Source organism: Xiphophorus hellerii, chromosome 6 (assembly GCF_003331165.1).
Source record: "Xiphophorus hellerii strain 12219 chromosome 6, Xiphophorus_hellerii-4.1, whole genome shotgun sequence".
Taxonomy (NCBI): domain Eukaryota; kingdom Metazoa; phylum Chordata; class Actinopteri; order Cyprinodontiformes; family Poeciliidae; genus Xiphophorus; species Xiphophorus hellerii.
In genome coordinates this window covers 13,166,765-13,181,245 of record NC_045677.1, presented here as the reverse complement: position 1 = coordinate 13,181,245, position 14,481 = coordinate 13,166,765, and the positions used below count along the sequence as shown (strand labels likewise).

Sequence of the window (14,481 nt, the reverse complement as noted above, 5' to 3'; positions counted from 1 at the left end):
ATGGTGAAACTGAATCAAAAGGTGCTTTAACCAAGTAGTTTAAGGGCAGAACAAGGTTATTGTTTTTTATTCTTCTTTTTTCCCGCTAAGAAATGTTTGCTTCTGAATTGCATTGAACAGAATGAACTCCACAATATATGTGGAAACAGGATTTGAAATGGTTTTCTTTCCATGGTAAACTCATGTTAAAATTGGCATTTTAACTCGAGTCCATACTGTTTAGAGAGCCTCTATATGTAGAACGCACAATGGATACTTTCTTCCTGTTCCTATGACGACCACACAATACATTTGAATTGGGTGTTTGAAACAAAGAGTATATTTATCATCCACTTTAGTCTTGTTTCCTGACGTTTCCCTCACTCTACCGGATACTCAAAAGGGTTTTGACCTTTTTGTTGTGTCGTTTTTACTTTTATTATGTATTAATAGCAGACCACAGTGAGGATGATGACTAAAGAATGACTCCAGTACAGATATGACCCAGGTCTGACTTTAAGAGGGAGTGGGCGAAGAAACAAAGAGGCGTTTCCTCAGAGCCTGTCTGTTTTCTAAAAACGCCCCGGGCAGAGACGTGATTGGTCAGGAGTTGTACGTTACAGAGAACCGTTAGATGGCTACTTATCAGGCTGCAGTTTCAAAAATAAACAGCCACTGTGTTGCTTTTCGGAAAACTCCTCAGGTTGGATTTAGTTCGCAGGCAAGCGTGTGAACCAGATGTGAAAACAAGCCACGGTTCATTAAAGTCGTCTCTCCTGTGGCTGGATTGTTCCTAAAATAAGTACAGTACAGTTCAAGATGATGTCACACCGCATAAATTAGCGACTATAAGTCTCAGCTGTTTCCTTCACTACAACATCCTACACATGCCAGGGCTGTTGTGAAACATCAAAGAATAAAAATGCTGATGATTCATGAAGAAAGAGCTGATTACTGTTTGTCAAAGATTTGGAGTGAATCAAGCAAAGACAATTTGCCCCTGCTCTATTTCTTTTTTATTCTATTCTATGTTTTACCATAAGCTGAACCTTATCTTTTCCTCTCTTCCTGTTTGGCGTTACTGTTCCCCCTCCCTTTGTGTGTGTGTCTGACCCCTCCCCTGGCTGAGCAGACATTTGCCTCAAGGAGACCATGTCTCTGGCTGACAGTCTGTACAACCTCCAGCTGGTGCAGGAGTTTTGCAGGAACAACCTCAATCACTGCTGCCACTTCAGCCTGGAGGACATGCTCTACACTCATGCATCCATAAAGGTAAGAACTTCCACTATTCTGATGTTTAAAGAAATAGATGGGGAAGATGTGGAAAGGTCTGTGTTTATGATGCAGGATTCAGTAACTCAAAGGACAAAAGGAGAGATGTTTTTTTTTTAGGGGGAGAAGAAGGAGACTTGGGGATGGGAAATTACACCAAGGCAAAACTGAGTCATGCAAGGAAAAGTTTAATACTCAGTGTGGGTTTCTTCTCGGTTGACCTCATCCTACTGAGACAGAGGACAGATTCAAGAGTCCTGACCCAACTCTTCCTGCTATGTTTCTTGTTTTTGAAGAATTGTCTTTAAAGTTTGCAGATTTAAGGTTTCAGGTTGTATACACTCAAAGAGTTGTTAGTGCCATTTAGACAACAGAGCAGTAAAGCAAGCAATGGGTAAATAGTATGCAGAGAGCGTGGGTAGAAACATTCAGGATTCAAGTCACAGTCCGAGCTGACTGGAACTTTCCTCTCTGTGACGCCACACAGCAGTTGCTTTTCATCCTCACACACCCTTCGCTCTGCTTTTCTTCTTCTGCCTTCATTTCTCATTCACCACTCTGTCTGTGCATTGACTGAATACTGGTTTTATGGTGCAACAGGGAGTCATGTGGGGTTTTTTAAAGACTCTGGCATGCTGCCGGTTTGCCACAGATTCACTGTCCACAGAATCTTAACTATTTGTGCACAGTTTAACACATTGCATTAGAAGATAGTGTTTATATGTCTACAAATTACATCCAAAATCTGCTTAATAAATTTGTGCCGTTTCTTATCAATGTCAGCTGCCTACTAATCATTTTGCTCAGTCACGTTTTTATAGGACGTACACGGCTGCTTTAGAAATAGCTGTATTTACACTGAGGATATACAGTATTACACACAGGCAGGCACTATTTACTAAGTAAAGGACCTCTAAAGGAACTCACTTTCTATACTTTTACATAGGAGTATCAGTTTATATGGAGCTGAATACAAATGCAAGCCAAGCTTTTCAGAGTTGTATTTATTAAAAAAACAAACATGTTTCCTTTCCTTATACTCCACAATCATTTAAAGTTGGTCTTACTACACGCAATCCTAGTAGAATACAGGACGGTTGTTTCATGACGAAATATGAAACATTGATAGGTTTGAATAGCTCTGCAAGATACTGTATATAAACCAGACTCCAGATAGTAGTTTCGCAGATTTTTTTGCCACATCTGGGTTTGACATTGCAGCAGCCAACATGCACAGATAGTCAAGTACATGAACTTTGACCTCAGTGGTCTTTCAAAATTCTCAGAGCTAGTTTGATTTTTGTTGATATTTACAGAGATATGCAGAGGGAATCAGCAGCAAAAATCCAGATGTTACATGTGCGAGTTGAGTATAAAAATGTGTGCAATCTTTCAGAGTAACTACCTGGTGTTCATGGCTGAGCTTTTCTGGTGGTTCGAGGTCGTGAAACCCTCATTTGTTCAGCCCAGAGTCTTCGACCCCAACGGTACGATCCAGTCCGTGTTCCTTTTGATGATAGTAATAAGTCTTTTTTGTGTGTGTGTGGGTGGTGTGTGTGCGTGTGTATGTAATTTTTGGTAATTTTCCTTCATGTAATGAATGCTAGTTGTTGACTAATGATGTGGAGGATTTGTCTTGTTTTGCCATGCAGCCTGTGAGCCTGTATCGTCCTGCAGAGATATGGCTCCTGTGTCCAGTCCTGTCAAACAGAACTATGCCGACAGACCTACCAGTCCAGAAAACCTCACAGCTGAAGGTAGGATTAAATATGATCTGCCATATTAATGTGGTCAATTGGATGTATTTTTGCTGACTGTTACTAGTAGACTAATGAAAGGTAGTGAAAAGCTAACAGAGCCATCTTTATATTTTTTGTCTGAAACAATTTGTTCTTAGGTGCGTCTCTCTCTATTAGATAATGTAGCTACATAAACACGTCTGTATTACAAATTAGAAGTCATCTGACCCTTTTTTAAATGCAGACAAGATTTTGTGACACACTACAGATTTTAAAAAGTCTCCCAATAAATAAAATGAGATATTGGCAAAGGAAAACAAAACTCTTTAAATAGGTAATGAATTTGGCTGTCCAGTTGTTAGGTATTCTTCTTGAGTAATAAGGTAACAAATTAGAGCAGTTTAGTTTTGGGAATGAATAAAACTGCAGTGGATTGATGCCATGGAGGGTTTGTGGAAAAGCGTAACACACGGTCAGCTCAGTGGAGTGGGACGACAAGAATGCCGATGCTGTGTGTGAGGAGAACAGCTATGGGACAAATTCACATGGATATTACGAGGGTGGAAATGCATGTGCTTGATCCTCGAATGAATTATGCAGAAATCATAAAGAAGTGGAAGGTTTAGATTTTTGTTCAGAAGTCAGATGCCCCCTAGTGGTTGTGGACAGCTTCACACTGGAAATAAATGAAATAATGTGCAGCTGTTAAGGATGCAGGGCAAAATGTAAATACCTCTGGGGTTAAGGTCTGGATGACGTATATGGAGCACAAACATACAAGCAAGAAAAGAAACCGCTGTAAGACGTATTAAAACCCATTATATCATCTCTATTCTTCCGTAACCTCCAGAGATTCATTTGCTATGATTTTTTTATCAAAACAAATAATTTCTTAGATCATGTAAGACTAAGAAGGTTCCTCTGTGCGTAACAGGCCTAATGAAGCGATCTACCTCCATGTCCTATGTTGACGGTTGTGTCGGGACGTGGCCCAAAGAAAAACAGTGAGTATATGAAGCTAATAGCCAAGCCTCCGGGGGCCTACATTTTACAGCTGTCGGTTTCTTTCCTGTTGCACTGACAACACTTTTCATTCTTCAGATCCTCTTCTCGGGGAATCTCCTTTGAGATCCCTCTGGATGGAGATGCAACGTTGCCCCTCTTTGAGGTTCCTTCTGCCTGCGGCATGACCCGCTCAGCCAGTACTGATGGTCTGGGGTTCAAAGTTCATTATACATCAAGAGGAGGCATGAAACACCACCTCTCCCTCACGCCAGTCGACGTGAACGGTCAGGGCAGACAGATCCCAGAGGAGGACGACAACTTTGCTTCCCACAAACCTTTGGGACGGAACAACACTTTCTCTATTAAGAGCCAAAGCAGGTGTGGATGGGAAATAGGTTTTAAATGTGACTTTTACTGTCAGTTGAACTGCATCACCTATAAATGTAGCAACCTGCAGTTCAATAAAAACTGTGAAAGGTAAAGAAGTGCCTGCTTAATTAGCAATGTTCAATGTTGACAGTGAGCATCAGGTGACTCAAAGTGTGAAGATTTGAAAAAAATGTCTAATTTTAGAGTAGTTTGACCATTTGAAGACAAGAACAACAAAGCAAGGTGGAGCTATATTATCTTTTGTGATGTACAGTGCTAATTGGTCTGAAAAAATGTTTTGGTTCGGTGTCAGGTTTCAAAAAAGCACCCATGTGAATCCCTGGATGCAGGTTTTCCCAGCAGAGCGTTGCTCTGGAAAAAGATGAAAGCCTTACCTCTTGGTAACTTTAGGGGACAACACAAGTTGGAGGAAGCTAAATAAAAACACAGGCTAATTTCCACAGCTGGTAAAGATATGCAAAAAGATTACAAATAAGTTCAAGGATTTTTGAAATCCAACCAATTCTTTACAACCTGCTGTGAAGAATTGTTTTTTTTACAAAATCACCGGTGGCACCTTGGTAAACACATACTTCAACAAACGCATGAGCCTTGGTCCCATACAAAAAAACCTTTGGAGGTATTTGTTATTCAAGAGAATCAAAAGTATTTGAATAGAGTAATATTTGTTTTCAATATTCGCTCTTACTATGCTCAACTTTATATTTACCTGGATCTTTTCTCCAGGTACCCCAATGGAGTCTTACCAGACAACAGCAGCCCCACTAAGTACCAAGGGAACCACTCCCCCCGCGTCAGTCCATCCACTCCTCCGAGCATCGAGGAGGCCCTCAAGATCATCCACGACACTGAACGGCCTCATGCCAGCCTCGCTGTTGGAGATGGAGACAATGGCTTTTTTCTGCATGGTGCAGAGTCGTCAGACCCTCCAGGGGCTCAAGCTCCCGGAGATGACTTTGGTTCAGCGAAGGCTCGGGTGAATGACCGAGACCTCAACTCTGCCTCCACAGATGAAGTCGACACAGGCATCCATGTGCGGACAGAGGACATCCAGAGTTTGGATGAGGACTCCTCGTCTCTGAGAGACTACTCGGATATAGATCCAGACTGTGAGGCCATGACGAGGTCGTGTCCTCTGCCTGGCAAGCAGGAGAGAAGCAGGGAAGGGGAACACAAGGAGGAAGTGGAAGCTAACCCTGAGGGAGAACAGGGACACGGAGGTGACAGAGGCAGCCCCTGTCCCAGTTCTGTGCCCACCCTTCCCAGGTCTTATACAGGCAGTCCCGCCTCTTCATCGGGTGGGTCAGGTGGGGGTCTGGTGCGGATGACCAGCTTTGCAGAGCAGAAGTTCAGGAAGTTGGAGGGAAGGAGCAGCGGAGGAACCACCACTCCAGACAGCTCTGATCTTAATGTCCCCTACACACACTCAGCCAGAACCACTTCCTCTCAGGTTTGTTATTCATTCTGTCCCTCAAATCTCTTCAGATATTTCAGAATATGTGGTGCTGTGTTTAAATTTACTGCAAGATTTAATGGTACACAAACCTTTCAAAAATGTTTGTCCCGTCAGTTCACAGATTGTTTTCTCAAGAGTTTTGGGGATTGTTGAGATGTTTTTTGACAAACATGAAACAGGCCTTTAGGTTCTTCTTGCTCACTTCTGGCCTTGAACTCTCTCAAGGATGCCATTTTTGATCTGAAGGTTCACCTCTGTTTCCATGTCTTCTCCATTCGTGGATAATCATTCTGACTCCAAAGTCTTAGGCTTTGTGACCCTCTTTCCCTTTCATTTGTACTTGAATTTCTTTACATGTGTGATGTGACCGTTTGAATACTTCATGTTGTCAGAAAGGTTCTACTTAAGTGACTTCTTAATTATACCGGTTCTGATTGGTTGATTGGTCTCGGTTGTGGTTGGAAAAAGTGAACTGAAAAATGGTTGATCAGTAGTTCATAATTGAATAAATATTTTCATTAAGCGCCATGTTGTTACAAATATCTTTTTTTTGTTGATAAATTAAGCCATTGGACAACCACTGCATCTTCTGCAGAGGCAGAAATACAGCTTTCTCTAATATGTTGATGAGAAATAAATAAAATTTGGCATCAACACTACTTCTCTCCCCAGTTCTCTACGCCTCCCCTGCCAATCACGTCGCCTTCTCCGGCTACCCCGTCACCTCGAGACCCCTCCCACTTCATAGCCTCAGAAATGATTCAGCTGAGAATGAAACTTGAAGAAAAACGCAGAGCCATTGAAGCCCAAAAGAAAAAGGTATGCAGTCTTGCATCACGACAAACCCTGTGGTATGATTTTTATGTCTAATACTGGGTTCATCCCAATTTCCAGGTAGAGGCAGCCTTCACCAGGCACCGTCAAAAAATGGGAAGAACAGCCTTCCTGAATGTAGTAAAAAGGAAAGGAGTGACAGCCCCTCTGAGCCAGAACTCCGGAGGGGCAGAAACACCTTCACCTGAGCCTATCTCCTCCTCAAAGGAGGACAGCGTGGAGCGGGTGGAGAGATGCAAACCTGATGGAGCAGCTCCCAAATCTCCATGCGAAGACGGTGGGGGTAAGTAACATTGGCGTGCCTCTCTTTTTATTATCTCTGCTGATTTCGGTTTTGGAAATGGTGACAGATTGTGCTTTTTGTATTTACTTGTTTTTGTTGGCGACTGATCAGGCATGACTGCTGGAGAGGTCGACCTTGCAGAGTACACACGGTCCATTGAAAGGCTGAACACATCGCTGGGCTTCCTGCAGACTGAGATGCAGCGACTGGCCCAGCAGCAGGAGAAGATCATGGCCATGAGAGACCAGCAGCAAGCAAGCCTGGGTGATCCCGCCTCCTGCTCCGTCTCCACACAGGTACCCCGTTACTGCCAGATTCATTGAAGAGGCGACTGAAATGCAAGCCTCCACATTACTGTTTTTACTTTTTTTCCACACAGGCAGCTCCGCGAGTTGCGCAGCAGCAGCGTGACAGGCAGAGGATCGGGCCGGGGGTCGGTGGGATCCTTGTCCCCGATCCTGTCCTCTTCTGGGTCGCCACGCGCCCCCAACCGTTCACCTGCGGGCATCAAACGACGACCGGCCTCGTTTCATGCCAGAACGCCTCGGACTCCCCGTCCAAACGACCTGAAGGTCACCCCCATCAGTCGGATGCTCAACCCTCCCACCTCAGTAGACAGCCTGCCCAGACTGAGACGCTTCAATTCCAGCCAAACCCACCAGAGCTCGTTTGCCTACCTGAGTCACGACGAGGGCGTCAGGGGAAGACAAAACCAAGAGCTCAAGGGCGAAAAAGATGACTCTAAGAAAAAAGAGGAAATGGTAGTAAAGAGCAGTGATGAGGAAAAATGCAAGGAAAAGACGAGTGAGCGCCTGAAGGAGAGGACAGAATCTAAAGAGGAGTCGACGACATCAGAGGTTTTGTGCCAGCCGGTTTCAGAGATCAAAGGTGGGGTTGTTAGCCAGAGTCAAGATGACAAACAGGAAAGGAAGGACCTAGTGAAGGTGCCGCTGTCCTGGGTAAAGCCTCCTGGTGGCCGGGGTCCGGAGAACACAAAGGAGGGAGAGAAAGGAGGAGAAAGTTATGGAGACGACCAAAAGATGTGCTGCGGATTCTTCTTCAAGGTGAGTTGGAGCTAGAAGCCCTGAATGTTCTAGTTGCTCCTAAAGAAGATGGAAGAAGAGAAAGATGTTTGAACTTACTTCAAGAGACAATTTGTATGTGTTTGTGAACAAGACGTCTGACGCTTTGTTAGACGTCTTGTTCACAAGACTACAAGGTTAGTCTTGTAGTCTACAAGGTTAAATTGATCGAAATATACACTTGGTCTCTCTAGTTGTCTCCTCTGTCAGATTTAGAAATGCAGTCATTACTGTAACGAAAACTGCAATAACTTCATTAGTAAGACATACTATATGGTCATTTCCTAACATGATTAGAAACTCAATTTAGACCACCAGCTACACCAACATTAGAGAAAAGAAGCTAAGAGTAACTAAAAGACGATTTCTGAGAGTATGCAAATTGGGTTTAAAATATTGATTGCTAAAAGACGCTTTGGATTCTAAATGTTTTCTTAACATATTTTTGCCTGGGTTTACCTTTAAAATAGGGCTGGATATGGCTGAAAAATGTCACAAAATAGGAGGGTTTCATATCAGTCTATATTAGTAATTATTGATTAGTTTCTAAGTCCCTGGAAAAACTGCCACACTAATGACTTGACTTTTCATCCGAGGTCAAGTCAGATTTTTTATGTTTAATCAGTTATAAGGTTAGAGGGCATAACCTGAAACTGCCTCTAGTTACTCAAAAGGTTGTTGCTAGGTAACCAGTGAGGCGAGTGAATAGTTAGTTGATGCCACCACCCTCACTTAACTGGCTGTGAGCCTTTCCTCTGCCTACATCTCCCAGAATGCTGTGTGGTTCAGGATCGGAGTTCAGTGAAATTATTGAACATTGTATTAGACATATCTACTGTATATATCTATTGTAATATACATTATTGATTTATTGTCCAGCTCTACTTTAACATAGAAACTTGAATGTTTTATGTATGTAAATGTTCTCATTCAACACCAGGATGATGTGAAGGGAGAAGAGGACATGGCGGCAAAGAAAGCAGCTCTGTTGGAAAAGAGACTTCGGAGGGAGAAGGAAGCTCAAGAGAAGAGGCAACAGCAAGAGCTGGACCAGGAGCAGAAGAAAGAAGCTGCACGGTGTGTCCTCTCTGCATCACATGGGTGTCCAGACGCATGCATGCTCTGTCTAAATCATTCTTCTCTTCAGCTTTTCTCTTCAGTCGTCCACTACAAGCTTTCTTGTTCTTGTGCAGGCTAAAAGCGGAGGAGGAGCAACAGAAGAAGGACGAAGAGAAGGCGAGGAGGGAATACATCAAGAACGAATATCTGCGAAGGAAGCAGCTCAAACTGATGGAGGACATGGATGAGGTCATCAAGCCTCGAAGTGGAAGTCTGAAGAAAAAGCAGCGGCCCAAGTCCATCCACAGGGACATCATGGAGTCATCTACTCCTCCTGTGAGAACGACAGGTGAAGGACTCCCAAAGCACCGTTACAAACATGTTTCCACCAAGCGTCTCATGCTGATCCCTGCTGGTTCTGTGTGCTTACTGCATTGCAGGTGTGCGTCCTCGGGGCTTCTCTGTCTCAAGTGTCTCTTTGGCGTCCCTCAATCTGACTGACAACAACAGGGACCAGCCAGATAACAGGAAGAACAACAGGTAAGACACAAACTGACTAGACCTTAATTTATCTGAGACTCACAAATCTAATATGAAGAAATGGTGCCTTGTAAAAATGTGTATTCGCTCAAAGTTTCTCACATTTTGTCATGTTAAGCCAAAACGTAAATACATGTTATTGAGATTTTATGTAATAGAAGATCAACACTAAAGCGAGTATAATACATTCTAAGCTCATTAAAAATGTTCATTTTGTCCGTATTTGTTAAAAAAAATAGCACAGTCAGACAGAATGGAAAAATTCTCTGAGAGCCTTTTTTCAAGTATTACCATGTACTCACATTGATTTAGGTCAGGACTTTGACTGGGCCATTTTAACATCTCAATATGCTTTTATCTGAACCATTGAGTTGTAGCTCTTGCTGCACTTTCAGCGTCATTCGTTCTGTTATAAAGTTAACCTATAACTCATTCTCAAGTCTTTGCAACCTCTACCAGGTTTTCCTAAAATCAAGCCACAGCATAATGCTGCCACAGCCATGCTTCATTGTAGCTACTGAGCATTTACATGGAATGTTAGCATTCTTCCACATTCTTTGATTTAAACCAAGTGCAAATGGACCAGGACATTCCTCTTTAGACTTTCACACAACTTTGTCCACAAATGCTACTTGCAATTTATTTTATTTTTATTTGAAAAAAAAAACAAAAAAAAACTTTAAAGTTATGTACAATTTTTGCACTTAATTTTACACTACTTTGTGTTGGTTGTGGCATGAGATATCAATAAAATCTTGAAGTTTGTCATTGGTGGTAACTGCCTACAAGCTAATAATTAGCTAATCAGCTTAAAAACGACTTAGAAATTAGTTTTTGTTTCTGGTTAACAAGTTAAACTAATAAATCCTGTACTCACCTTAAGTTGACATCTTGCTTACCCTAATGAGACTTGTTGGGAATGTGCTTGAAGAGGCTACTGTCCTCTATGACCCACAGGAAGCTCTACTCTCCACAGTTTGATTCTGTTTTCTCCCTTTCTCCTCCTTCTCCTACTTCTGCTCTGCATGCATCCTTCAGAGGCCACAAACTAGCTTCAGCTCATATCCCGTTTTTTTTAAACTCTCCCAAAGACAGAAAAGGAAGGTTAGTAACACTCTGAAATTAAATTAAAGCTCTTTTTAGACGTGGTTCTGTGTAGACATGCTGCAGCTTCACTATAATTTTGTGTTGGGCTAAAGTTTGTCATAAATGTAAGTAAATGCAGGTTAATTTCCTGACTGCAGTACAGTGTGGTCCATCAGACGCAGGCTGCAGAGCTGTTTCCGCCTCTTCTTCTTTCTCTGTATCACATTTGCTCTCTGCTTAATGTTTTAGCTATTTGCTTGCTGTTTCCTTCATAACTCCCTCTGTAACCATGAAGCCAGCCGCTCTGCTTTGCTTGGTTGAACACGGCTCTGCTTCACCCGCGTGTTTCACTATGATGTGATGCAACACAACAGGCAGACTTTGGAGAACTGTGTCACAACGTCTGATCTCGCTTTGACCCATCTCTGTGTTTCTGTGCATGTCTCTGTGTGCGCTGTGTGGTGATATATCGTACGTGGTTGTCGTTACGTCTGCATTTATCTGTTGGTTGCCGTCAGGCCAGACTCTGCGGAGGGTTTTTCTTCTTGTCCTTCGGCCGGCAGTCGGAACGGAGAGAAAGACTGGGAAAACGACTCGACCACTTCCTCCACTCCGTCCAACACAGAGTACACAGGTAGGGACAGAGAGGAATGTAGAGCCTTGTCTTCTCTTTGGTCCACTTACCAAGCAGATGTGTAATTTTTGCACTCTCACTATTTCTGCCCTCAGGACCCAAACTGTACAAGGAGCCTAGTGCCAAGTCCAACAAGCACATCATCCAGAATGCCCTGGCTCACTGCTGCCTCGCTGGCAAAGTCAATGAAGGGCAGAAAAACAAGATACTTGACTGTAAGCTCGGTTTCTGTGTGTATAACTCTGACAGGTTAAGTTATATAAACACAAAATCAATTTGTTTGGCTATTTTTACTTAAACTGAGTTATTCTGATAGTATAAAAAGATCAGTCTGACTGATGGCCTGATCGGTCTCCCATCTTCAATGTAGTATGTGCTGTCCTTGTTTTCCCCACAATATGCATTCATTCTTCAAAAAGCTCTTGTACTGAAGCTGTAAATATTGCCTTATATGTTGTAATATTTTGGAAATTTAGACACGTGAAAGAAATTATTGAATAAACTTAATCAAACGGGTTCTACTAGTCATTTGGTGGTTTAATCAGAACCTATGAGCAGCAAAACACCCCGAGTGATTTTCATTTTCTTATGTCATAGACCAGAAAGCTATCAGTGACTGTTAAGAGTCATTAATAAGTAGGTTTCTTATGCACAATCTCTTGCAGGAAATGGAGAAATCAGAAGCCAATAACTTCCTAGTGTTGTTCCGTGACTCCGGCTGCCAGTTCAGGTCCGTCTACACGTATTACCCCGAAACAGAGGAGATCGCCAAACTGGCCGGCATTGGCCCAAAATCCATTACTCCCAAGATGATCGAGACTTTGTACAAGTACAACTCGGACAAGAAGCAGTTCAGCAAGATCCCGGCTAAAACCATGTCCGCCAGCGTGGACGCCATCGCCATTGCCAACCACCTGTGGCAAACCAAGAAGCAGGGGACACCCAAAAAGCACCCAAAGTAGAGCCAGCTGAAGGTGGTGCATCTGGACAAGCTCTGTTGAAATGAACAGAAGAAAATGTGGATTTTTTTTCTATGTATATTTGAGGGACACTAGTTACCATTCCTGAAAATCTCAACTGGAATGTTGAAATACATTATCACGCAGAAAACTAGTATAGAGCTGGCTATGACACTATTTCAGTGTGGCACAAGTGTGTTCTTGTCAGCATGTGTATCAATGTTCTCATGTGCCAATAAAAAAGAAAGAAAAGATGATACCAGGTGAGCCGATGCCTTACCAAGCTGAACCACTGAAGCACTGAATGTCACGCCTCTCAGAAGGCACTTTGGGTTCTCTTCGTTGATCATGTGTAGCCTTATGCTTGTTCTGTGTCACATGGACGCAAAGTGGGTGTTGGTGTCATTTTGTCTGCGCCTGCCGAAAACATCTGTTTGTTGTCTGTACACACAAGGTCCAAGATCAGATTAGGTCCCCTTTGCAGGTTAGCTGCCTGTCTGTGATCAGATGTAACTTCAGCTGCTTAACAGGCATGGTTTTTGGGGGATTTTTTGTCATTTTTTTCCTTTGTACATGTGATTGACAACTCTATAAACAGGTTTTACGTCTGTATATGTGTGCACGTACAGTGAAGTGCCAACCAGCACGTTAAGCACACCTCAAGTGGAGAATGGATTTATTTGACAAAAGTGTGTGTTAATGACGAGTGTATAGAGTACCATCAAATGGTTCTGGAAAACACCTGCAATAGGCTTTTAATTTATTTTACTTCAATATAGCTTTTGAGATACGTTGAACACCATATTATGTTTTATGCGATAACACAACACAGTCCACAGCATACGTTAGTTACATTTGTTGTATATCATAGGAAAGCAAACAAGTCAGCTCCTGGTAGCATTTGAGTAGCTTTTGTAATTTATCATGCTTATGTATGATGTTGTTTTTTTCCGGGGCCTTTTTATTGTGCTACAGATGCAAAAAATCTGATCCCTCAACAGCATTACTCTCAAGACTACCATGAGTTATGAACTAAATGGAGATCTCAGTGTCATCAGTGTGTGCAGTAATTTAAGTTCTAACTATTGACTATGCTGCAGAGTGACCAAATAACTAAAATGTCACATCAATGTGCTTTGTGTCCTCACTGTTAGATGCAGATTATGATCAGATTTTGTTGTAAATACGAGGACGAACTTACCTGCGCTAGCGGTTTCAGACCTTCTCCACTGTTGTTGCGTCTGATCTGAGATGTTTTTACACCGTCACTGTCAGTGCTTTTCACTTTACCTTACTGTTACATTTTTACATCATGCATTCCTTTCAGTATGTGTTGACTCTGTACAGATATATTTTCACATATAAGAAGTATTTTTTGTAAGGATATTTACCAGTTGGAAGTGTGTACTAGTGAAGCAGTACGGTTATTGAAAGACGTGTGTGCCTGAATGCAAAGCATTGCTAAATGAGGAGGTGTTTTATTGAATTTATTTTTCCTTTTCTCCAGCTCTGGATTCATTTTGTTTTCAATCAGGAAAATGTGATCAAATTTTCATGAACTTGTTATTGTTAATTTTTTTAATTATTATTATTATTTTCTGTTTTATTAAAATGCCAGCTCTTAACAGTTTGCACTGCGTCTGTCTCAACTTTATTTCCTTGTCTTATGTTGTAGCTATTGCTGATGGTAAACTTGTTAGCTTAATAAATAATGGGTAAGTAGTGGTAATATTATTGAGAAACCTGCACATTTTAATTATCACTGTTACAAGTGGCTGTTTTAGCTTCATGTTTAATGCACAATATGTGTAAAAACTTGTGGTACTCTTTGGAGTAGCACTATTGGTCCCCAGGTTTCTAATTGGTAAAAGTAAGTGTGCAAACATCTTAAATAACTACTTTGACCAATTTGTTTTAACAAAGTAAGACTAGTTTTACTTGATATGAAAACAGATTTTGCCTGCAAGGCTTCAGAATCGCCACAACGTACATCTACGTTTTGTAAATTTTGAGAATTGACTAAGTGAAGAGGGATGTAAAGATGGTTTATTGAAAACAACTGCCAACAGTTCCTCACCTGAGCGCAGACAATAAGATGCTAAAAGAAGCCATAATAAAACTTTGCATCATCACAGGACATCTAGGAGGCACTGTTGCTGGAAG

At 42.0% G+C, this 14,481-nt stretch overlaps 1 protein-coding gene across 1 annotated transcript in view; it reads left to right on the top strand.

Moving 5' to 3' along the window:
• Nucleotides 1–13,948, top strand: part of camsap2b (calmodulin regulated spectrin-associated protein family, member 2b) — a 34,299-nt gene extending 20,351 nt beyond the window's left edge. Inside the window, 17 exon segments of the mRNA XM_032565297.1 lie at nucleotides 1,112–1,251; nucleotides 2,648–2,738; nucleotides 2,904–3,008; nucleotides 3,925–3,994; nucleotides 4,092–4,373; nucleotides 5,112–5,835; nucleotides 6,514–6,660; nucleotides 6,736–6,958; nucleotides 7,070–7,212; nucleotides 7,214–7,254; nucleotides 7,338–8,022; nucleotides 8,981–9,117; nucleotides 9,234–9,448; nucleotides 9,540–9,639; nucleotides 11,244–11,359; nucleotides 11,455–11,591; nucleotides 12,025–13,948. Of these exon segments, the coding sequence (XP_032421188.1) occupies nucleotides 1,112–1,251; nucleotides 2,648–2,738; nucleotides 2,904–3,008; nucleotides 3,925–3,994; nucleotides 4,092–4,373; nucleotides 5,112–5,835; nucleotides 6,514–6,660; nucleotides 6,736–6,958; nucleotides 7,070–7,212; nucleotides 7,214–7,254; nucleotides 7,338–8,022; nucleotides 8,981–9,117; nucleotides 9,234–9,448; nucleotides 9,540–9,639; nucleotides 11,244–11,359; nucleotides 11,455–11,591; nucleotides 12,025–12,321 (3,653 nt within the window). The 3' untranslated portion in view covers nucleotides 12,322–13,948.
• Nucleotides 13,949–14,481: the final 533 nt, after the last annotated feature.